The sequence below is a fragment of the Typha latifolia genome, chromosome 9 (assembly GCF_019914945.1).
Source record: "Typha latifolia isolate L0001 chromosome 9, TyphaL0001v2, whole genome shotgun sequence".
In the NCBI taxonomy this organism is placed as follows: domain Eukaryota; kingdom Viridiplantae; phylum Streptophyta; class Magnoliopsida; order Poales; family Typhaceae; genus Typha; species Typha latifolia.
The window spans coordinates 11,529,394-11,552,034 of NC_133094.1; the positions used below are offsets into that span (position 1 = coordinate 11,529,394).

At 37.3% G+C, this 22,641-nt stretch overlaps 2 protein-coding genes across 7 annotated transcripts; one reads left to right on the forward strand and one right to left on the reverse strand.

Moving 5' to 3' along the window:
* Nucleotides 1-36: 36 nt before the first annotated feature.
* LOC140795087 (uncharacterized) lies at nucleotides 37-13,949 on the reverse strand. 6 transcript variants are annotated; one of them, XM_073147459.1, is made up of 16 exons: nucleotides 13,706-13,949; nucleotides 12,237-12,717; nucleotides 11,696-11,933; nucleotides 10,988-11,289; nucleotides 5,946-6,107; nucleotides 4,755-5,531; nucleotides 4,558-4,652; nucleotides 4,421-4,483; nucleotides 4,244-4,332; nucleotides 4,081-4,146; nucleotides 3,148-3,816; nucleotides 2,584-2,658; nucleotides 2,078-2,148; nucleotides 1,927-1,984; nucleotides 1,211-1,493; nucleotides 37-1,004 (listed from the first exon to the last, which is right to left on the reverse strand). In XM_073147459.1, exons 2-16 carry the CDS (start codon nucleotides 12,638-12,640, stop codon nucleotides 280-282), a joined length of 4,077 nt encoding a protein of 1,358 aa, XP_073003560.1. In that variant the 5' UTR covers nucleotides 12,641-12,717; nucleotides 13,706-13,949; the 3' UTR covers nucleotides 37-279. The 6 variants fall into 6 exon arrangements, with proteins under 6 accessions (XP_073003560.1, XP_073003562.1, XP_073003565.1 ...); XM_073147461.1 differs by having other exon boundaries at nucleotides 11,702-11,936; nucleotides 13,706-13,898; XM_073147464.1 differs by having other exon boundaries at nucleotides 1,226-1,493; nucleotides 4,421-4,474; nucleotides 11,696-11,936; nucleotides 13,706-13,898.
* Nucleotides 13,950-15,292: 1,343 nt separating this feature from the next.
* LOC140794749 (ACT domain-containing protein ACR12-like) lies at nucleotides 15,293-22,046 on the forward strand. The gene is made up of 10 exons (XM_073146911.1): nucleotides 15,293-15,788; nucleotides 16,843-16,900; nucleotides 17,700-17,810; nucleotides 18,319-18,413; nucleotides 19,125-19,203; nucleotides 19,288-19,347; nucleotides 20,327-20,382; nucleotides 21,240-21,345; nucleotides 21,422-21,490; nucleotides 21,781-22,046. Exons 1-10 carry the CDS (start codon nucleotides 15,604-15,606, stop codon nucleotides 21,841-21,843), a joined length of 882 nt encoding a protein of 293 aa, XP_073003012.1. The 5' UTR covers nucleotides 15,293-15,603; the 3' UTR covers nucleotides 21,844-22,046.
* Nucleotides 22,047-22,641: the final 595 nt, after the last annotated feature.

Consider the following 22,641-nt stretch of genomic DNA (forward strand, 5'->3'; position numbering starts at 1 on the left):
AGAAGCAGATAACCAGACGAAAAAGAAAAGCCAAAGTTAATAGCTTAAACTTATACAAATGCACTAAATGTTCAATTGAGATTGTAATATGGTACAAGAATTGATTTTCTAACTGACAGAAGACAATTGGGATCTGTCAACTTGAAAAAGTATACAAAAGAATGGAATAGCCTAGTTACAAATTCTAAACTGCAAGGGGTATTTAATAGGTTAGTTGGATTATAATAACCCACCCTGATCTAGAGTCTCGAGTATGCACAGAAGTATAATTGGCTCTCATTAGAAACTGAATTTCAAATCTGAAAGGTCATCCATTGGGATTTCCAGGCCCACTAAGTCATGGTCTAGTAGTGTTTCTTCATCAACATTCAACCAAGAACCAATATCCTGACCTTGTCCACCCAGACCTTCAGCTACATCTATTTCATCAATAGAGTCTATTCCAGGCAACGGCAAGTTTGTGAAAATACTATCTACATCTTTTGATGAATCCTGAACATTAGGTGCACTCTGTATTTCAGTTTCTTGATTAATTTTCATGCCAGAAGAACTCGTGGTTTCACAGGACTCACGTGCTGAAGGTGTCGTATAATTGGCTGCCTCTGAAACCTTACCAAGACCGTTCCCAGATGTTGATAATTGGGCTATCTTTTGCTTTGGCTTTGCCTTCGTTTTGCGTTCACCTCTTCCATTGCTTAATGATGGGCGGCCAGCCTTAGAAGTTGAATTTCTTGTTGCCACATCTTTGCTTTGATCGCGGTCCCTATCCAATCTTTTCCATTTTGCACCACCTGGAAGAGTGTGGCTCAGAGTTGATGTGCCTCTTGAAGCAGCTGTAACCACATCATCAAGTAGCACCTCCCTCTTTTTCACTCTATTTGAAATCGGGTCATTTTCCACTAAAGTTTGCTCAGGCATCTGAATGAGACCTTGATATGGATGCAATAGACCACCGTCCAACTTCTGTCCAATCCCATGTCTATCAGTGATAGCTGTCGTCGTACCTGAAGCCAACGCACCAGGAGATGCAAATATAAATCAACACGATCCTTCATACTTAAACTGAAAGAGAAAGAAACTTTCCCTCTAAATAACCATAAGGTGGCAATAGAAAGAGAAAACCATTTAGCAGAAGGAATAACATATCCATGTCGAGAGAAAAGCATAAAGAGCAAAGATAAGGATGGTATATATGTAAACTCATAAATACCTTTAGGTGGACTACCTGATACTCGAGTGCCTAACTGAGGAATATGTGATTCCACAGATACATTAGCTGTAACACCAGAGGTAACACCATCTGCATATTTTGCATCACTGCTCTGCACAGATGCAGAGAAGATCACATCCTGTAAGGCAGGTTCACTAAAGCAACTTCGACCTGTTTCCTCGAACTTCTGGCATCTAGCTAGAGTTCGCTTAGCAAAGGCCAAGGCAAGAATCTTTGAGACCTTACTAGCACCACTCTTATGACTTGATCCACTCCGACCACCCTGTCCAAATTGCAGCTTTTAAAAGCACATAGCACACAAAATTTTATGTCTGTCTATGAACAAAATGATTCTGAATGACATCAGTCCACAAACAAAAAACTGTGGTTCTAACAACAGACTCTGCGAAGAAATATGATATACAGTAATGCAGGCATGAATTTTGCTAGAGCAGGTTAGCTTTTGTTAGAAAATTTAACAGACAGTGCTTTTAGACTGTTTCTGTTATTCAAAAATATTTATCTCAATGTGATTAAGCTGCATGTTTGCTACCAGAAGAATCCTGGGAAACTACTTTATACAATCAGGAGAATTTTAAGGGAGTTGTAGCATCCAAACTCATCGTGACTAAAATTATGGAAAGATGGATATTAGTAAAACACTAGGTAGAGAACATTTAAAAGTGCTTAATCTCGTATACGGAGACAATAATTACCAGGAGCCTTCTATATGCCATCTCAACAAGCTTGTTTATTGCCAGCTGCTCGAGATTCCTGCCAAGTAAATGACAGAAGCGACAAGTCATTCTACATTATAAATAACACATAACTGATCAAACCCAGACTAACAATGCTAACTATTCATACCTCTCCTCGACTAGTTTGGCATCTTGAATAGCTTGTTCCAACTTATGCAGTTGAGTTTTCTTTTGCTTCAACTGTTAAAATAACCACACAAAAAAAAAAAATCAGTTGTCACTTCTATAGATAAAGAACACACAAGAGAAGATAGAGGTGTTCAACTGCTAATAACACCAGTTAGAGAGGGATGTGTCAAGCAGGTCTCCAGCAGATGCTTAGAACATCGTAAAACTTTATTTAGAACTTCTAGTCTATATTAAGAAGTCCATTTCCATATGATGGAAAGAAATTCTACCTAGCAAATAAGTAGATCTTAGAATTATATAGGGCATAAAAATAAGTATAATTCTAGAAGAACATATCACAAAATGCATGGCATTTATTGTGCGAAGAAAGAGGAAAGAAAATTTCTAAAATATAAACTGAATCATGTTCAAGGTTTTCTCAAGGATTAAATATGATCAGAATCAACAAAAGAAATATTCTTGATACAGGAGAGAATATCAATCAACCTGCTGATAAAGTTGCATCTTTAGCTGTAATATGGCTTTATCAATCTCACCATCTTCTCCCTCATCTAGCTCAGGCTGCAATAAGAATATCAAAATGGAAAAGCATTAATTAGACATGAGAAAGAAAAGGAGAATTAGTTTTAAACAAAAAGGATCGATTAGACATGAAAACACACAGAAAATCAGTTCAAAAAGAAAATAGTAGTATGTGCCCTTCCAAGGAAAATAGCCAAGATGAGGGGCTTGAGGTGATCCTGAATAATTGGCAAGATAGAAGGTTGCTACATAAGAAGAAAAAAAAAACTCATGAATAGATTGTGCAAGAAAAATGTTTGGTACTTAAGAAAAAGGTGATAGCTAGGCAGAAAGCCGAGCAAATGCAACCATTGTCAAATTGATAAGTGTGACGCATCACAATCAATACAATCCAAAATGTTTCATGCAGGCAAAGTGTTGGTGCAAAATATATTAGCGGCTTGTCATATTTCCTTGTGCTTTCACTGGCATTTCAATCAAGAAGTTTCTTGAAAATAACAAAACTAGGTAAGTTTGTAGTGTGCATACCACAATATCCGGATATAGCCCAATACTATGCAGCTCCATCAAGATCTTGTCGTCCAAAGATATATGATCAAACTGACACTCATATGGGGAAGTACCAGAAAAACTTGTGCACAAGGCTTCTAGCTGATTTGGATTTGCTGGAAAAGTTTCTGGCAGAATCCCACTAGTTGAATGCACAATAGAATTATTTTCCGCCGAAAGATCATCACCATTTATGAAGTGCTGAAGAGAACTCCTAGAGTTGCTAGAAGCTGTAAATCCATTGCAGAGTACCTTATCTACAGGATGATTTTTCAGATTTTCAAAATCCAAGTCAAACTGAAAATCGGGTTTCATAACTTGAGCCTCATGATCATTTTTGGCATGGTTAATAGCAGGGAAACATTCAGTTGGAAACTGTACAAACATATCTCCTTGTGGAATGCTCCGGTCAAAGAATTCATTTTCATCTTCTGCAATGAAAGCCGAGAGAAGTCTCTGTGATAGCGGCACCATTTTCTCAAACCATTTGTTTGTTTCAACGTTTCTAGATTCCACTTTTATGAGTTGTGAGTCATCAGCTGAAGCTAGCCCAGCAACAGGTTTGTCTGGTCCGAGCACATTTCTCTTACTTTGTTCTATTGATAAAGAAGAGTGAGCTGAAGGCAATAATTGAGATGGAAGCTCATCCTGGAAACGAGAAACGGATTTATATCCATGGAGTTCACATAGAAATAACTGAAGTAGAAAAACTCAGAAATCCAAAATATTTTGTAACTATTTCTAGAATTATTAATCTGGTACAGGTAGATATTATTATGCCCAGCCAAAAGCATGGTTACCTGGAAGCGAAAGAAATAAATAGGACAATTGTGAAACCTAAACAGTCTAAATTAAACATGACGGTAATTTAAAAGGAGGAAAAAAATGCTCTAATGCTGAAGAAGTTCGTACCATTATCCTATGATCAGCATCAGCAATGTCAAATACACTACTGTCCAGCTCCTCAACAAAATTTATCTAGTAGAATGGTCGATCAAACAATAAATGTTTGTGAGCAACAGTGAAATAAATAAATTGAAGTAATCATATCGTCTAAAATAAAATTAAAACTAGCCTGATGCTTCACGAAATTTATATCTTCTGAAGTGACAAAAGTGAAAAACTGTTCCACTTTCTTCCAGAAAGAACCTAAGCATGCATCATCTGCAGTAGCAGCAAGGAAGGTGAAATTAATAAGTCAAACACAAAACTATGCTCCTCGGAACACAGATAGATAAGGTTGAATGCGCACAGCTAGCAGTATGAGCAGCATTTGCAGCCAGTAAGAGTTCTTCCCAGTCATCATCTGATTCACCTAAAATAACAAGTATCTGAGAGTCTGACAGAACTAAATATAGGAAGAACATGTCTGATGAAACAAAAGCTAACCTGTCAGGTCTGAGGAACCATTAGGTGCAATTTGCCCAGGACGAGTGTAAGCCTTGCGATCTGATGCCTTCCTTGAGAGAGGGCGACCTATCCTACTGCACAAAAGACTAGCATCTAATGTAAGCATGGAACCTGCGAATTAACTGGAGATAGAAAATTATATATCATTTAGTTGACAAGTGAAAAGAGTCTAGCACCTTTCATTCTTGTCAGAACCAGGCTTTCCAATTTTAAGTGGCTTAGTAGTGTCTCCTATTTCCAGCTTTTCCTTTGTTAATGGTAAGCATGCTTTATAATGTAGACCACCTCTACCACTTCTTCCCTGCCTCCGAACTCCATCTCCATTCTCTTCTTTCAAAGGAACCTTATTCTTTTTAGTAGGCAAAACTGAAGATGTTGCTTTAGGGATTGCATTCATGGACCTATCCTCAATTTCACTATTATCAGTTCCATTTTCCTTAAACTTGTTCTCAATGGCACCTGATTCCTCACTTTCTGACAATCCAGATGGAGAAAAAAGAGTGTCGGATTTCAGTTTTGCTTGCTGAGAGTTATTCGCAATGCCCCCAGAAATCAAAAGACCACTAGACTCCACAGGTGTGCATCTCAATCCAATATCAGGAGGTGTGAATCCTTCACAGAAATTCTGGGCATCATCCAAATTTGAGACTGGAGATACTACATTTGCTCTTCTTGTCCGTGAGATCTTCTGTGGCCGTTGGCCCACCCATTGAGCAACAGGAGGTGATGTTGATCCAATAGGCATGGGACGCTTACGATTGGTTGGCCCTGATAAAGGCTGGACTTTGTTTGAGCAAGGTGCCTGCTCCCATCCATCAATTCCTCCAGATGAGCGAGGGAAATTAGAGGGTGTACTCGTGACAACACCTGAAGCAGTCCTCGGTGACCTAGATGCTTTTCCTTTAGGCAAAGGACTTTGACTTCCTCCTTGTGCATCCTCACGGACATTAAGCCTGGAGATCAGGGTGACTAAGCCATTCAAGGAGATGATAAAGCAACAATAACCAAATTCCATAGCAAAAGGATAGAAAAAGTGCCTGATGTAATATATAAATATATAAGCTTAAACATGAACAGCAAATCATCTATCAAACGATCTACTGAGATGATTGCCTGAGGGAAACCTTATGTATGAAGTATGAACTATGTACACTTTCTACCAAGTTCGCTAGCTGTCAGGATCAAGGATCAAGAATGCTGCACATGCCAATCAGGCAACCAAAAACTAAGTAGCCAATTTGTAAAGTAACATAGGAATGCGGAGAGACATGAAAAAGCACATAAGAAACTTACAACAGGCTAGATGGAAGTCAAGAAGCAATACAGTAGCAGATGTAAGTACAGAAATGCCATGTTAATATACATACTTGTTGTTTCCTTTACTTAGTCCAGAAGAGCGTTCTCTTCTGTCAATTGGAAGAGGGCCACTATCCATGTCAGTCTTGGGTATGACACGAGAACTAGCACCGCTCTGTTGGGAACTTCCATCTGCCTTGTTACTTCCTACTATTCCACATGATAATCCAGGTCTACAAGATGTAAATTAGAAAAACACTGATTTTTATATTTCACAGATAAATAATAACATAGAAAGATGATGAACACTATGCAACTATAACAAAAGGCAAAAATATCAAGTAACTAGAAACCAGCCTAACTAAATGAAATTTATACTCTCTTCTCATATGGATCAGCGATGGGAAAAAGTTACTTGAGATGATAAACTCATAAGAAACAAAAGCAAAATCATGAGTAAGGCTTTGTTCTTCATAGTTCATTCCTTCTACAAAACAACTAGAAAAACATCGACAAAGCTGCTCGAGAAGTTCATCTAACAGAAAATATAACTCAAGCATGCTTGTAAATGTAAGCCAATAACCAAAAGAACAGATCAACAAGCAAAAAACCCTATAAAAAGAGGAAATAACACCTGGCATCGAGCGTGTTGTGTTCTACATTAGGAAAAAGGTGGGTGTCAAATATATTCTCCTTAAATATAGATATGTTGATCTACTTTCCTTATATAGACAGGTGTCAAATATATTCTCCTAGGGCACCTCTTATTTAACAAGGGTTAGCCGATCAATGAAATCAAGCTTGGAATGCAAAGCTACCCTGTTTTCTAACATGGTATCACAACTTTCTTGATCTCTTCAACTTCTCTTGCGCAATTATTGATCTTTGGAGGGTTTTTCTCTGTGCTGGTATTTTTGGCTTTGTGATGCTTCTCTGTTCATAGGTTACTGTCGTGGTTGTCTTGCTCTTAGATCGATGCTTTCAAGTTTGTGTTCTTGTTTCATTATTCTCAGATTTGTATTTCTTGATTATCACGTGTTCCTTATCATGCCTGACATGGGTGATTCCTTGTGTTTGATTTACTGCAAAAAATTACTCTGCTTGGGAGTTTCATTTCAAAATGTTTGTCAAAAGGAGGAGCTTTAAGGTCACCTTGATGATTCCACTAATGGTGAAGGTACTGAGACTAGCAAGGCCTCATGGGAGATAAAAGATGCCAGGGTTGTCACTTAGATCTTGAGTTTTGTGGAGACTAATATTGTTCTTAGTCTGCGTCCCTACAAGAGAGCTAAGGGCATATAGGACTATCTGAAAAAGGTTCATAACCAAGATAACTCTGCTCATCGTTTTCAATTGGAATTTGAACTTAAAAGGGTTCTCACATGGAGATCTGTCCATTCAAGATTATTCTTTTGGTTCTCTAAATTTTTGGACTCAATATTCGGATATTATCACCAGCAATGTACCAGCTAAATCACTTGTTGTTATACAAGCGATACATAAGATTAGCAAGCATGACCAATTCTTGATGAAGTTGCAGCCTCAATATGAAAATCGAGGTTCGAACAATCGAGATCTAGATCGGCCTTCCGAAAAAAAAAAAAAAATTGATACGTATCAGCTGGATCCGCCATAACGATCGCCTATATTGGATTGAACTTTTTAATTATGAAAAATTCTAAATATTATTTAAAAATACAAAAAACTTCTAAAACGTAAAAAATATAAATATAAAAAATAAGAAAATAAAGAAAGAAAAATTATGGTGCAATGAAAACTGAAAAGAAAAAGAAATTAGAAAGAGAGTGAGTGGAAGAAAACCAAACAAAAGAAAGAAAAACCATGGTGCAGTGAAGAAGAAGAAGAAAAGAGAAGAGGAGTGGACGAAATGAAAAAAAAAACTGAGAGAAAAATAAAATAAAATTAGAAAATTATATACCGAAGTCTGTCGTAGCTCGCCGGAGCTAAATCTCTCCGTAAGAGAAACAATGGTTATATAGTAAGGAGAGAAAAAGAGTGAGAGAGAAAAAAAGGGTGAGAGAGAGAGAGCGAGAAGAAAGAGCGAAACAGAGAAAGAGAGTTCAGATCAAGCCTAGATCGGGATCGGGATCGAGTTCGACTGATCCCGATCCAAATCAAGATCGGCCAATCCGACAAACCATGATGAAAATGTTAATTAAACTTCATTCTAATATACCCCATCTTTAGATGTTTATTTGAGTGAACTCCTGTGGGAGGAACAACGCACCAAAACTCAAATTGCGATGGATCACCCAAATTCTTCCAATAGGCCCTTAATTATTGTTTATGCTACACAAAGGAAGGGAATGAGGGTGAGATATGCATTCCATTCAGTGTACAATTGCAAGGAGAATGGGGCATATTGCAATGAATTGTTAGTTCTATTATTATTGCAAAAAGGCTAAACATATCATCAAAGAGTGACCTACTCAGCCATAAAATCATCAACGAGGGGCATATCATGTTGATATCTATTGCTTCCACTGTGCCAAATGATGTCGGGACTCTTACATCTACCTCCCTATCTTCCACCACAGCTGCCACAGGTCATGTAACTCCTAAGAGGCCTAAAATGGATAGTTTGTTTCCACTATGCACGACCATTCCTGTCTTTGACAGTTGTGACTAAGCGTATTGGCTACCCAAATTCTCATATTTTACTTGATTTGTCAAAATTTAGGCTTCTTGACAATAAATTGATGGTTCTCTTCCTACTATATCTTTTTATTGCACAAATTGTAAATTGGGTAAAAGTAAAGGACTAAAGGCTTTCCATTCCCTATTGCAACACCATTTGCTAATAGATGTTTTGACATTATCCACAATGATATGTGGGGTATTGCTCCGATATCCATGGACACTACCAAGTAATTTGTGGCGTTTATTGATGACTACAATCGTTTTACTTGGCTTGACCTCCTCAAATCCAAATCTAATGTGTTTGCCATTTTCCAAACATTCTTAGTCCTTATTCAAAATCACTTCTCCACTATTGTTAAGGTTTTACAATCTAATAATGGTGGCGCATACATCTCTAATGAGTTTCTTCAGTGCAAGGGGAATTATTTCTCAAAGGCCTTGTTCTTATACTCCTCAGCAGAATGGCGTAGCCGAACATAAATATATACATTTTTTATATGTCGTTCATACATTACTCTTGGAATCTTCCATTTCTCTACGTTTTTTAGGTGAAGCTCTTTCTATGGCGGTTTATTTAATTAATCATCCTCCTTCACCCATTTTGAAGCATGATATAAGTGTGATAGGCATGTGGGCTGCCAATTTACACGCTGCCAACTCATCTCTCTAGGATTTCAACCTTATGGTAGCAACTCCTCTACAACCATCAATATCAATTAGTTGTATCTATTAACATATTTGTTATATAGCTTTGGGAAGGAAACTATTGTGATTACCTTCCTTGTTTGGAGAGATTACCTCCCTTGTTTGGAGGTGCTTTGGTTGGAAAGATCAACAATTAAGGTTGTAATTATGAGACGCGAATTTTTTTTAAAGGAGGAAGAAGAAAGCATAAAGATTATTCAGTTAAATTGACACGGTATCCTTGTTGAAGTTGGCTTTCAACAGTTGAATCCTACTCCTCTGCATGCAAATAACACGAGTGCAATTCAAATTGTTGCAAATTGTGTTTACCATGAGCATACCGAGCACATTGAGATCAATTGTCATTCTATTCGCGAGGCTTATAATCGACGTACAATCTCACTTCCCTATGTCTCCACTGCTTTCCAAATTGTTAATGTGCTTACTAAATCCTTGATTAGATGGCAAAATCAGCTCCTACTTGGCAAATTGTTGCTGGTTGATCTCCCAGCATCTATTTGAGGGGGGTGGCATCAAGCATGTTGTGTTCTATATTAGCAAATTGACAGGTGTCAAATATATGCTGATATACTTTCCTTGTATAGATTTATGCCCACCTTGTATAGCTCTAAGGCCCCTCTTATATAACAGGGGTAGCCAATCAATCAAATCAAATTTAAAATGCAGCGCTGTCATGTTTTCTAACTCCTTCAGCATTCCATCTTAATTGCAATGAAAAGGATATACCTGATGCATAAATTTTTCTTCTTATCCCTATCCCGAATGGAAATCTTATGTCAATAAGTACTAATAACCACTTCTGAAACGATTGTACAAGTACACAAAAAAAATACTCTCAAAGATGAGGGAATCATATAATATGCCATCACTAACACTTATTATTGTATCTTTCTCTGTCGAAAGAGACTGCTACTTTTCTTAGATAATGCATCTCTTCTTGAAATCCACTGAGTGTTCCTACAGCATGATAACATCTATATAACATAAAATACATGTAATATTTTTTTAGGAATGTTTTTTTAATTCTGTGCATACACATAATTACCAGAACTTTGGCAAATATTCTAGTATTCACCTTACTATTCGAGCAACCTCAATACTCAAAGGGATTCTCGATACTTATGTAACTATATAAAACTGTAAGGGTCACAGAATCTAAACTTGGAAGCAAAGACATTCAGAGACATACATTGTACTTCCAATTAAGTTATCCTTCTAAAATTGTGTCACGTAATAAATTCCTTGCTATGTCAAATACAAGTCAATTATCTTCCCAGCTGCCAGCTGTACAGAAACACCGGTTATTTTCCAGTAACATCTACACCTTATAGGGTTCCTTCTTGGTGTTCACCCAATGCCCCTCTTACAGGCTTTTTCAACTCCTATCCACACAATTGCAGTGATCAAAATAACATCCAATATAAGATTTTATAGATCAGGTTTAGATATCTGATATCCAATTTACCAATTTGACAAATTAAATGTATATTTGGATCAACATATATATATATATATATATAGCAGTTCATAAATTTCACCAAAAAGTAAACATTTGTAGAGGCCTATGACCATTATTAGATCATTTTAGTGAGAATTACCGTCAAACAATTGAGCAGCTGAGATCTAATAACATAACCTCTAAAACTTGTAAAAATAAGATTTTACACAATCAAAATGTTAACGCTAGCACAGAGGGCTGAAAATCAAAGATAATAGAAAAAAGAGGAAATAAAAAAAAAAAAATTACCTTAAACCATGGTTATCATTAGATCGTGGACGGGATTCATTATTGGGCCTCTGTTGCATCGCCAATTTGATCTCTCGGTCACCATCACTAAGTCTGCTTATCGCTGTTCCAACAGAACGCTTGCGTTTTAATTTTTTCTCCCACCCTTCACCTCCAGGAGGGAGTCCACGAATCTTGTCTTCAGACATCACTGTTGCCCCATTGCATGCTCTGAGCATGGTTTTGTCCTTATCAAAATGCAAACTTTTCTCCTTATCAACAGCCAGACCTTGTCTTGTAGGTGCATTACCACGTCCTTCTAACTGAAGAATATTAGGGAAGAAGAAAGGGAAGAAAGCAATTTTAATGCACAAACTGATCAAACAAGAACAGAATCAGTATTAATTTCACCAAGAAAAATAGTGGATGACAGGAAGTAAGTTATCTACATATTACACTTCTCTAGAAGATTAAATGGACATCACATTTAATAACTTCTTGACTCGTAGAAACAAAAAATAAAGAACATTCAGCTTTCAATTTTAGAATTAATTTAAGGTAGTGTGGAGAAGGAATATAACTAAGAAAATCTGCAGTTATAATGGAAAAATCAAACAAGTTGAACTATAACAGTAAAAATCGCCCTGGAAATAAGATCATCTCAAGAGAGAGAAGCAACAAAGAACAGGCCGGCATTCGGAATATCATATCTTGACAATAAATACACACCCTTACATCCGCCATTGATGAGCGGGCACGCTTGTTTGGAACCATATTTTTTGTCCTGTCTTCCAGTCTTTGACTTGACAGTTCTGCAGGGTTTTGATGAGCCTGACTTCCCATCTTCAACAAACTTGAACTACCTAACTTGTCTGTTGATACATCACTTTTTTGTCGTTTCCTTGATAGAATATTCCGATACTTGTCCAATTTTAGAATGGATTCATGCAGCAACTTTGCTCTATCCCTGCTTAGAAAGATGATGTTGTTTCAGCTCACAGCTAGCACTGAAATCTCCAAGTGCATGTGTAAGTTCAAGTGCAAACTCACGTTAGTCAATCAAGAAGCACTCATTCTAGGTGCTTGAGATGGATATAAACATATCCATCAGCTCAGAAGTCAGAAGCTTCTGAGCTATTTTACATTGAAATATATAATAGATAGTCTACATAAAGTACTGCATTTTCAATATCACAGTAGCAACAGCAAAGATGCATGTGAATAGGTCTAGAAAGCGACATTGTTGAAAAACTAGCTAAGAGCCAGGTACCTGGCCCTGGTAGAAGATTCCAGCAGGCTTGCTCTGAAACGTTTAAGATCCTCTGATGATATAGTAGGCAGGGGCTTAGCTTGTGAACCAAATGAATGATCCTCAACAGTAACACCAAGAATCCTTCGCAGTTCTCCTAAACGAGGATACTTTTGCTCACCCATGGAAAAAGGTTCAAGTGTTAGATATTGTGGTAGTGATGGTATTTCAAGTGGTGTCGTCGTATTTCTGGACGATCCTGGCCCGGAAACCATAACACGGTTCTCCAAGTTCTCACGGAAACTTCCAGATCGCTCCAGACTGGAAGCCGAGTATGCTCCACGTTGCCCATTTGGATATGTGGCTGCAAAACTCGAGCTCTCTAGACTATTCGAAGCCAACTCTGTTCTCGTGCTTCCCGCCATGTCGTTATTAACTAGTCATTGCAAGTTACGTCCTCATTCAACCCCTCTTATTTGCATCACCAGTACCCCAAGCATATCTACACAAATACTAATTAATTTCATATAACCACCCAATGAATGACAGATTCACATCATGGATTGGCTAAGAAAAGGCGGAAAACATGAAGTTACTAACTTTAACTACAGCCAAGGCAAAATTGATAGTTAAATTGCAAGAGCAGATAAAAGCAATAATCTTCTTTCTCTCCAGCAATACTCCAATGCACTTGACTCAACAAAAAATGGAGAATGACGACAACGACAACGACAACAAAAAATAGTACTTGGGGGTTCGACCATTCGCAGTGTTCAGGATTCAGAATCACATGTAAGATAATCCAACATGAAATATTGAGCTCATATGAAAAGGATTGATGTAAACTAAACCTACCAGCTTAAGTTTCTAGTCTAAATTGAGCTCCGACATATGTCAAGCTCCATTTCACTACAACTGGACTCTTCTGCCATCCCAACAGTATGTACGGATAGTGGTAAACAAGTGAGAGACTACTGAACAAGGGAAGGAAACACTTGGATCTCTTAAAATGACGGCTCAGACACCCAATGAGCAGAGAAAACTGTCAATAATAAGACATAACGCACTACTACGACCAACAGTTGTCCACGCATAGAGAAACAGAGTCAGCTAAAAAATCACATTTCACATAACGACCTCCAAAAGCAAGAGAACGAGCCAATAACAAAAATTTCAACTGGAAGCAGCAAAAGAACGAAGAAAAACTAAACTGTAAATCCAAACTCCAAAATAAAAACAACATTAATCCAAAATAAGTAGTAGGCGAAAACTCTTCGGCAACTTACGTAGGACAATAATTGAACAATATAAACAAAAAATAGAATGTTTAACCGAAATTGCAACCGAAGTAGCATCAAGTCACAAACTTAAGCTCGAAGCAGACGAGAGGAAGAAGAACAACCTCTGACTACTCGACTCGGAAACTAAAGCAACCAAATTTAGCAAAACGAGTAGCGAAGGGAGTAAAAGAGAAGGGCAGAAGGGAAAACCCTAATTAGGCCCCCAAATCCGACGATCTAAACGAGGAACCAAACCCTAGCTCTTCCGGAATTCTAGGGTTCCTCCGACGATTAGATCAACTGCATTCCACAATTGGGCTGGATCGCTTCGTAATTCGATGGTGGAACGAAAGATTCGAAGGGAGTGGAGAAGGAATAAGCCGAGCATTGGACTCTCGAAGGCAGCCGTCTTTGGGCGGAAACCTTCCGATTAAAGAGGGTCGCCGAATGTCCTAAAAAACAAAACAAAAACAAAAAAGGACCCGAAGAGAGAGAGAGACGAGAAGATGGCACGGATGCCCTGCAGTTTAAGTTTATAGAAACTTTCTCCAACTACGACGGGCTGCCTCTCTAGCCAATGGTTGTTTGAAACGTATCACAATTGCAATAGACCTTACCATCCCCGCTATAGCGAATCCGGATACACGAGGCGAGAGATGGGAAAAACTTAAATAAAATAAAAGCTCCAAGGCGCCCAAATGATTAGGATTTAGAAAACGTACATTATGACTAAAACTGGACATTAATTATCCTCTCATGAATCGTCGATTATAGTTACACTCAGTATTATATTATTAGTGTCGTCTTATTTGTTTGAGATTTGGAAAACATGTAACATCTGCAAATCTTTTATTTTAAGGAAAATATATGCAAATCTACTTTTCGGTTCAATAAGTTACGAGATAGTGTGTTTAAAAAAAAATAAGTTATAAGGTAGTGTCTCAGGGTTGACTACCCGCATGAGAAGTCAAATAGTCCGCCATTCTTGGAGTTGACCAAGTTTTTTTTCACCATCTTCGTGTTCCTTTCTTACTAATAAATGGTCATTTACGATGATAGCTGGGGGAAAACTAAGCTATCCAAACTCTTCAATTAATGTCCTCCTTTCGTCCGTGCTTCCCATTTATATCAGGTGCAGTCCATTGGTTCAAATTTTTAGAGCAACATTTTATGCAAGTACGCAACCTTTTGCGAGGGTCCTTTTTTTTTGGTTGCATAACTAAGTTAATCTAAAGCTGTCAGTACCTAAAAGTTTAAAGTTATTAGATGAGAGAGATCTTTAAGAAATGTAAAAAAAAAACCATGGAGTGTTTGGCAATTTTAAGTTATTAGGATAATAAGTTCAAAACTTTAGAAATTCTACTAACAGTGTTTAAAAAATAAGGGAACAAATGCTTTGCTTTTTTACTCCAAGAATCTTGTAATTTCAGAGTAAAATTAATTTTTCATCTAACTGTAGAATTGAAATACTCTGAATTCGCATTACAGAGTTGCCAAGCCAAACACGCTCACTTTGAGAAAAAAAAATTAAAAAAATTTTGTTTGCTTATTTTACTCGAAGGGATAGTTCCTCCATTGACTTTTCATCACCTCATAGAGTGAACTTTAGAAGGTGCCGTAGCTCTCTCGCAATCCATCTTTGTCTATTATTAATACACTTTTCTATTTAGAATGTATGAGAGAGAGTACGTTAAAGGCGGAGTGTTGTGTCTGATATCTCTTTTAGGGCAACGTTGAAGAAAGCGATGTTAGACCGTCCGAACTACAACTTGATCTTGATCACTACTCGTAGAAAATACCCACATATCTACTCGAAAAAAGGGGGAAAAAAAAAAATCTCAAAGCTGATGACACTTGTGCAGCTGACTCCGAGCCAACTCGGGAGCGGGGCCCGCTTCAGGAAAATAATACTACGCAAATTGCGAGGGTGGCCGCAAGGGAGAGTAGGGGCCAAGAGTTAAGAGGCAAAAGAGCCCAAGGCCAATCCCCTCGTTATAAAAGGCTGCCCCCACCCACCACCCTCCCCACCGGATTCACTTGTCTTCTAAATTTTCCTTTTTTTTTTTTTTTTTGGCTACTCACAGCGACGGGATCGGCCCCCAGTGGCGATGGCTCTCGCCAGTGCATTCCTCTTCTCTCACTCCCTCTCCTCTCTCTCCCACAGTTCCAAAGCTTCCGACCTAGGGCTAGGGTTCCTCCCTCACCGGTCCTATCGCGCCGAGCTCGTCAATTTCTCGCCCTGCCTCCATGGATCCGTCGCCCCTGGAGGCGGTTTCTTCCGAAAGATTCGAGGGTGAGCTCGGATTTTACTTGATTCTTTTTTTTTTTTCTCTAGTTTACTGGGGTATCGGTTCGTTTCTGGTGAGATCTACTAGGGTTCTTGCTCTAGGATCAGTTGATCGGATAGTAATATGTGATGCTGCTCGTTTTCGTCTCTTTTGGTCTGAGTTCGTGATGATTGGACGGATTCACTTATTGGTTTTCTGAATTAGTAGTTCGTGATTGGAATATAGGATAGAATAAGTTTGATCCGAACTCTTTTTGATAGTGGAGTAAAATTTGTCAAATGGAGAGTTGCTATAGAAGGAGGCACTGATAATCATCGACATATAGAACCTGATAATACTGGCTGCTAATAGTTTCTATTTTTTTTTTTTTTTTGTTCTTGATGCTAATAGTTGCTAGTAGTTGATCTCTTTTGTTTTCTCTTGAAAGGAACTGCGATATGACCAGCTCCTCAATAATCGTTTCTGGAATTTGCCTTTTATGATTTCTTTGTCTCCCTCTGTTCCTAAAAAATGCTTGGACATCTTTATAATTTGATTTATTGACAGCACATATAATTTGGAATATGGACCCTGAGACCTCTGTTTTTGTTCTTTTTGTTAAATCAACAGTAATTCTAGGTTTCTATTTATCCTAGATATTTGAGAATAATCAAATACGTGACAATAATGTTATTCAATGACAATTTATTTATTTATTTTTTATCAAAAGTTGATTAGTCCACCAGTTCTGTTGAAACAATTGAATTTATTTATGCTTTGGCCGTCGCCATGCATATCATATTGCCTTGAGCTTATTTCATCCCTTGTCTTTATAGAGAGGATATAATGCGGTTCACATACACATACTTTGTTAAAACCTTAACAAATCAGGAATATTGCACTACTACTCTGACTAGGTTATTGGTTATTCCAGAGTAACTAATTATATCTATCTTCTCCTGATCTTGATTCTTTTTGAAATATTCCAGTGAGTAATTGCATAATGTGGTTTCAAATTTCACATCTGTGGCGTGCCGGCAGTTAATTAGTATTCCTCACTCTATTATGAATATGCTGCAGGATTGGTTCCCAATCTTCTATCAATTCATCAGATACATTGGGATCATCTTGTTCCACGGTGCGCAATCAATTACTCACTATTTCTTTACCTGTTTGTTTCAACACTTTTTATCACAGTTGTTGTGTAGTTCACATACTTCAGTTTATATTAACTCCACACGTGTTGTTGAAGCGCAAGTCAAAGTTGAGATTGGTCCATACAGGGAGTGAGAAATTACTACTGCTGGCTTAAAGTGACATCAATGCTCAGCGTCCTTTTTTGTTATATTTTATTTCTTTGCTCTACATCTTTAATGAGCTCTGCAGTGTAATCTACTACAAATAGAGAAATAGTGAAACTTCACTGTTTCCATAGTTTCTGCAGCAATGTTCTGTGTGCTACTTCTACAACCTAACTAGGTTCTTAAGCACAAAAGAAGAGCTAGAACCATCGGGGAATAATTGAAACACCGACTATCTTTTCATACTAATGTTGTTCATTCCCATGCACCAATTGGACATCATTATATCCTAATCAAACATCAATTTTAGCCATATATAATGAACTAATTAAAAACATTGACAACATTGCCATTCATGATACTTCTAAAAGAATTCTAATCTGAGATGAAATAGCTTTCATGGACATTGTCTAAATCAGCTTTTGAATATTAATTTTAGACTGCATTAGTACTATTGCGAAGATTTCATCAATTTTCAACATCATGGAAACAGAAAATTTTGATTGTCTTCATTGTGGCTGCAGTCTTGACATCTTGTTTGTACGTTGATATCTTGTGATAGTTGTATTTAGGACCCCTAAATGATGTTATTTTAAGTTTTAATTGTGCATTATCTTGTCATGTGTCTTCTCGTAGGAGTCTGATGAAATTCCAATGCCAATAGTTTTGATAGATCAAGATTCAGACTCTGATGCAACAATCGTTCAGCTTAGTTTTGGGGACCGTCTTGGGGCGCTACTTGACACGGTGAAGTTACTTTATTTTGTTCTTTCCTATTTGTGCCTTGTACGATAACATACATGAATCTTGAGTCAGGCACTTTGTCAATTGTATTTCAATTTTAATCCTGGACTAAAGAAATAACTGCTCGTCCATTATATTTTGGAAGAACCTATACTTGTGCTTCATTCTTAAATGTTACCATTGTGATCATATGAATAACTGGCAGAATGAACAACCCCATAGTCTTCATAATTCTATTTTTCTCATAGTCATCCTTGCATTAGTTAAGACTTAAGAGCAGCTATCATATGTTTCTTTTGCATTATTTCAAGACTTAGAATCATTGGATAAGGACCACTACGAATTGTGACATCTTAATTTTATATTGATGCCACATAACTATGCAAATATGTTAGATGGATATCTAATTTTTATGAACATCTGTTGTATTTGTATATTTGACTCAATAAAACTTGTTGATTACCTAGATTAATTGAGGAAATTACTATGTCTTGATTTTCTTTGTTTGCAGATGAAGGCACTTAAAGACCTAGGCCTTGATGTGAACAAGGGAACTGTGACAACTGAGGGATCTGTCTTGCAAACAAAGTTCTTTATCATGCGCATGTGAGTTCTTGTAGATCTATTTTCTTGGCCTCTTTATAGGTTGACAATGTGGATCCTTTGCATAGTTCTACAAAAATGGACCCACTGTCCTTACTTGAGAAGAGAATTGGTATTCACTTTCATAGACCTGCTATTTCAACTGCTCTTGCAAGTCATCTAGTCAAGAGTCACAACACATGGATATCCACTAGAACCTCCATGAGATACATTTCCCAGCTATCTACTAGAGGTTGCAGTCCCATTTCTCGGACAATTTAATGCCTTACTATCTTGATATGCAGTTAGTTACCTGAACTGTCGCTAACCTCATAACTGCAAAATGCATGATTGCAATTGCTTGTGATGCCGAATAAGTAAAAAACCAGATGAAGTCTCATGCCACGTTTATCTGATGTATGTATATCTAGTGCTTCACTAAAATAGTTGTTAGTGAAGTTAAAGACTAAAGAGTAATTTGTCCTTTCTATTCAGACATAGGCGACACATGCAACCATAGAGATGAACTTGAGAGTAATTTTATCTCTCAATCTGAATTTCTGATAGTAACTTCTGTGCATTGTGTTTACATGACTGGTACATCTTATGGATTTAAATGGCTGATATATTATTCATTATATGTATCTGAATGGCTGTGCATCTTTTTCTGGTTAATGTTGGATTAAGTAATAGTTTTACACTAAGAAACTAATTCTGAGCTCGTCAATCTTCCAGGGGGCGAAAGGTTGAGAATCCTGACATGTTAGAAAGGATTCGTCTTACCATAATAAACAACCTTCTAAAGTATCATCCAGTATGTTTCCAATGTCTGTGTAGTGCTACAAAATATTAATATGTATGGTCTTTTATTTAACTATCTATGTGCATGTATCTGTAGGAATCTAGTGAGAAGTTAGCAATGGGGGAATTTTTTGGAATAAAACCTCCAGAGAAGAAGGTACCCACCTCATGATTCAATCTTGTATTACCATTTTGCTGAACTACGCTGATGAAAACAAGCTATTTCCTTTGTCATTCCGAATTCATGTTCTAGAATCTTGTCGCACCTTAGGTTGTCCTTCAGTGCTAAGTAAATGATGGTTCATTCTTAATTTCTGAATCATCTGATTACGGTCTAGAAAGGCAAAACTATTACAAACTAATGGTAGCTGAAACATTTCTATCTCTAGAGTAGCGAAATTTTCATAAATACTCTCCGTGCGGCTGAAGCCAGGCATATCTTGAATATAAACTGTCATTTACTCTACGTTGCGACATCCACCAGCCTGGTTTGGGATCTTTTTGATGGAGGTTGTGTTCACAGGGAAAGAATTGGGACCAAGAAGAGCAGTGTGTCTACTTCTAGAAGTGGATGCTTGCAAATCGAAAGAGTCGGGATTCACCTATTAATTTTGAGAGTTCTTTTTCTCTTTTAGGCTTCAAATTATCGGATCAGGATTTCTAAGTAACAGTTAAAACTTGATAGTGTAGCCTCAGGGCTTGGCAAAACCCATCGTAGTTTGATGGGATTGCTGTTCACCAATCACCAATGAGTTCGATTGTTGTCTTACCATTTCCAAAGTTCTCCTGATGTACATCCACATGAACCACCTGATATGTTGACAGGTCAGTGTGGCAGTATATCCTGTTAATTTTAACTAGATTTCTAGGAAAGTAAGATTTATTCCTCGTAGTTAGTTTTTCTGTATTTGAGGTTAAAATTTAAAATATTGTTGTGGTATTGACATCTACTCTTGTAAAATGGATTAACATGCATTAGTGCTGCTCAAAGCATTTCCATTTGTGCCATGAAAACATGCAAATTATGCGGAACCCCTTACAAGCTATCAAACTATTCCTATTTTTTAGATTTTTGGTCTTGCGTTTTATTTGATATTTGACGCATGGGCCTTGATTTTTGATCTCATGATTGACAGCTTGATGTTGATGTTGCAACACATGTACTTCTGCAAGATGATGGACCAAAAAGAAGGTTTGTTCCTTCAGCTGCTGGTAGTATTTAGTGTTGAGTCTATAATCACAAAATTTGCTGTGGATACAAATGCAGCTTTTGAAATGTTAAATAAGCGTGCTATTACCAGAAGACTCTGAGAGTAGTTAATTTGAGCTACAATTATGTCAACATTTTAATACCACTTTGATCTCCTTATATTGCCTAGTCATCTGAATTATTGGTGTCAGGCAGGAAGTATAATCCTGAACTGTCTGTTTGTGTAATACCTGCATCATGGATATCTCACAGATAGTCACTCCAGATAATATCAGGGTATCTTTCATCCTTTTCTGGCCATGCCAGTTCTGAGTTGTACGTTATCCGGCTTTGCACTTAAATCATATTTATCAAAGATTGACTCTTTTATGGCGCTAATATCTAATAAGGCATTTTAATGCGATTCATCATAATTATCAGCTCATCATAGAAATGAAATTTTCTGTTTGGTACAGATTTTATGTTCCCTTCCATACTAAAATAACCACCCTAAAGAACTTAGTAGTTCTCAAACAAGTTGTTTCCTCATTTCTTTTATCACCTGAAAGGCATGTGTCTTAAGTTTCTTGATATTTTATGAGTAAAAGCTATTTTCCTTCTAGCATGGACACTTGAACAAAGATCAAGTGCTGGCACCGGGTGTGCCAGTGATCTGGTGTGTATGTGCTACCAAGTATGTTCGGCATGCCTTATGTCATGCCAGTTCTGCCATATCAGCATCCAAAATGGCCTATCCAGTTTCTCACTAATATCCATGCTTGATAAACTTTTTCTATTTTCTCCATCTTATTTACCCCCCCCCAGAAGTTGACCATATAATTTTTTTCCTTTTCAATCAGCATGCTTTACATTGAGACAGCTGATCGACCAGGATTACTTCTGGAGATCATCAAGATCATAACGGACACAAATATTGATGTGGAATCAGCAGAGATTGACACTGAAGTATGCATCTTTTTCTGCCTTAGAGGAATGTTTTGCCAAAAATTCTTTTTAAATCTTTACTGATAGTAGCTTACAGGGTCTGGTAGCAAAGGATAAATTCCATGTGAGCTACAGAGGTGCGGCACTGAATAGTTCCTTGTCTCAGGTGAGGTTTTAATGTATATATACTTCTTTCATGTCGTATTTACATAACTTACTGAGACATTTTTTCGCAATTAAAATTAGCCAGATAGGTGACATTTCTTGTTTTAAGTTTAATACATCACTAATACAAAAATTAAGTTCCGAAACTATGTTAGATGCTTGTCAGTCATATCCTGGGAATTTTGATCAGAACATTGGATAAGTTTGATTCATGAAGTGACCATTTTGATCAGAACATTGGATAAGTTTGATTCATGAAGTGACCGTTAAGATGGACTATGACATCTGCAGGTGTTGACTAATTGTCTTCGCTACTACCTCCGAAGGCCTGAAACAGATGAAGACAGTTATTAATTCTTCATTCGATAAATAGGACAATGCGGGTCCAACAATTGATGCAGACCCGTTTCATTGTACCTTTCATCCTTTCATCTAATTCCTGTAATTATTGTTCATGACAATGACACCCCTTCGCACATGAATTATCAAACTGTGTACATGATTGTTGTCGGATTTGGGTAATGCATAAAGCTCAACTGCTGGGCAACTTAACTTGATCTCAGAGTGAAGTTATGATGACTTCTGTTGCAGTTGCACATGGATATACCAGACTGTTGGTTCTAATTCAGTGTTGGTAAGTGATGGTTCTTCAATGCAATTAACCTCCATTTGGAATCTCAATTCAAGGTATAGTGCATTGGAGCCTGGATACGGCGGGCATGTTTTGTTGCTAGGAAACAGCATTGAAACTATTAAACATGAAGGAAATGCATGTGATCAATTCTTCTGCTGGAGAAGTGGGAGAAAATTATCAACATCATATGACTGGCATCCATTAAATTTTGAGGAATCTTGTCTCGTCATGTAAACTGATTCTGATTTTTTGGTGCGTAGATGTCCAATACAAGTTTTGCTGATGGCAAACTTTTGTTAACTCTCCGAAAGCAGTTTGCCGTGTAGTCGACCAAGTTAAAATGGTCACCGTCTATTTTTACCGTGATAGGCTAATTTTAGGTAATATAAACCAGCATTTCGACAATGAGAAGGCAAATTTAAAAAATTCTATTTTCATGTCAAGTCCAGGTAGGAATATGTTCAAATATCGTTTGTTTCAGACCTTTTCTTCTATCCTATTTATTGTTTTGGTCCCAA

Coding starts and splice junctions, on each gene's coding strand:
- LOC140795087 (XM_073147458.1), bottom strand. CDS start 12,640: ATGGCGGGAAGCACGAGAACAGAGTTGGCTTCGAATAGTCTAGAGAGC. Junction 2,659..3,147: donor GGCTATATCCGGATATTGTG/GTATGCACACTA, acceptor TTCTTATTGCAG/CCTGAGCTAGATGAGGGAGA. Junction 1,985..2,077: donor GCCAAACTAGTCGAGGAGAG/GTATGAATAGTT, acceptor TTTACTTGGCAG/GAATCTCGAGCAGCTGGCAA.
- LOC140794749 (XM_073146911.1), top strand. CDS start 15,604: ATGGCTCTCGCCAGTGCATTCCTCTTCTCTCACTCCCTCTCCTCTCTC. Junction 18,414..19,124: donor AAGTTCTTTATCATGCGCAT/GTGAGTTCTTGT, acceptor TCAATCTTCCAG/GGGGCGAAAGGTTGAGAATC. Junction 20,383..21,239: donor GATGATGGACCAAAAAGAAG/GTTTGTTCCTTC, acceptor CTTTTCAATCAG/CATGCTTTACATTGAGACAG.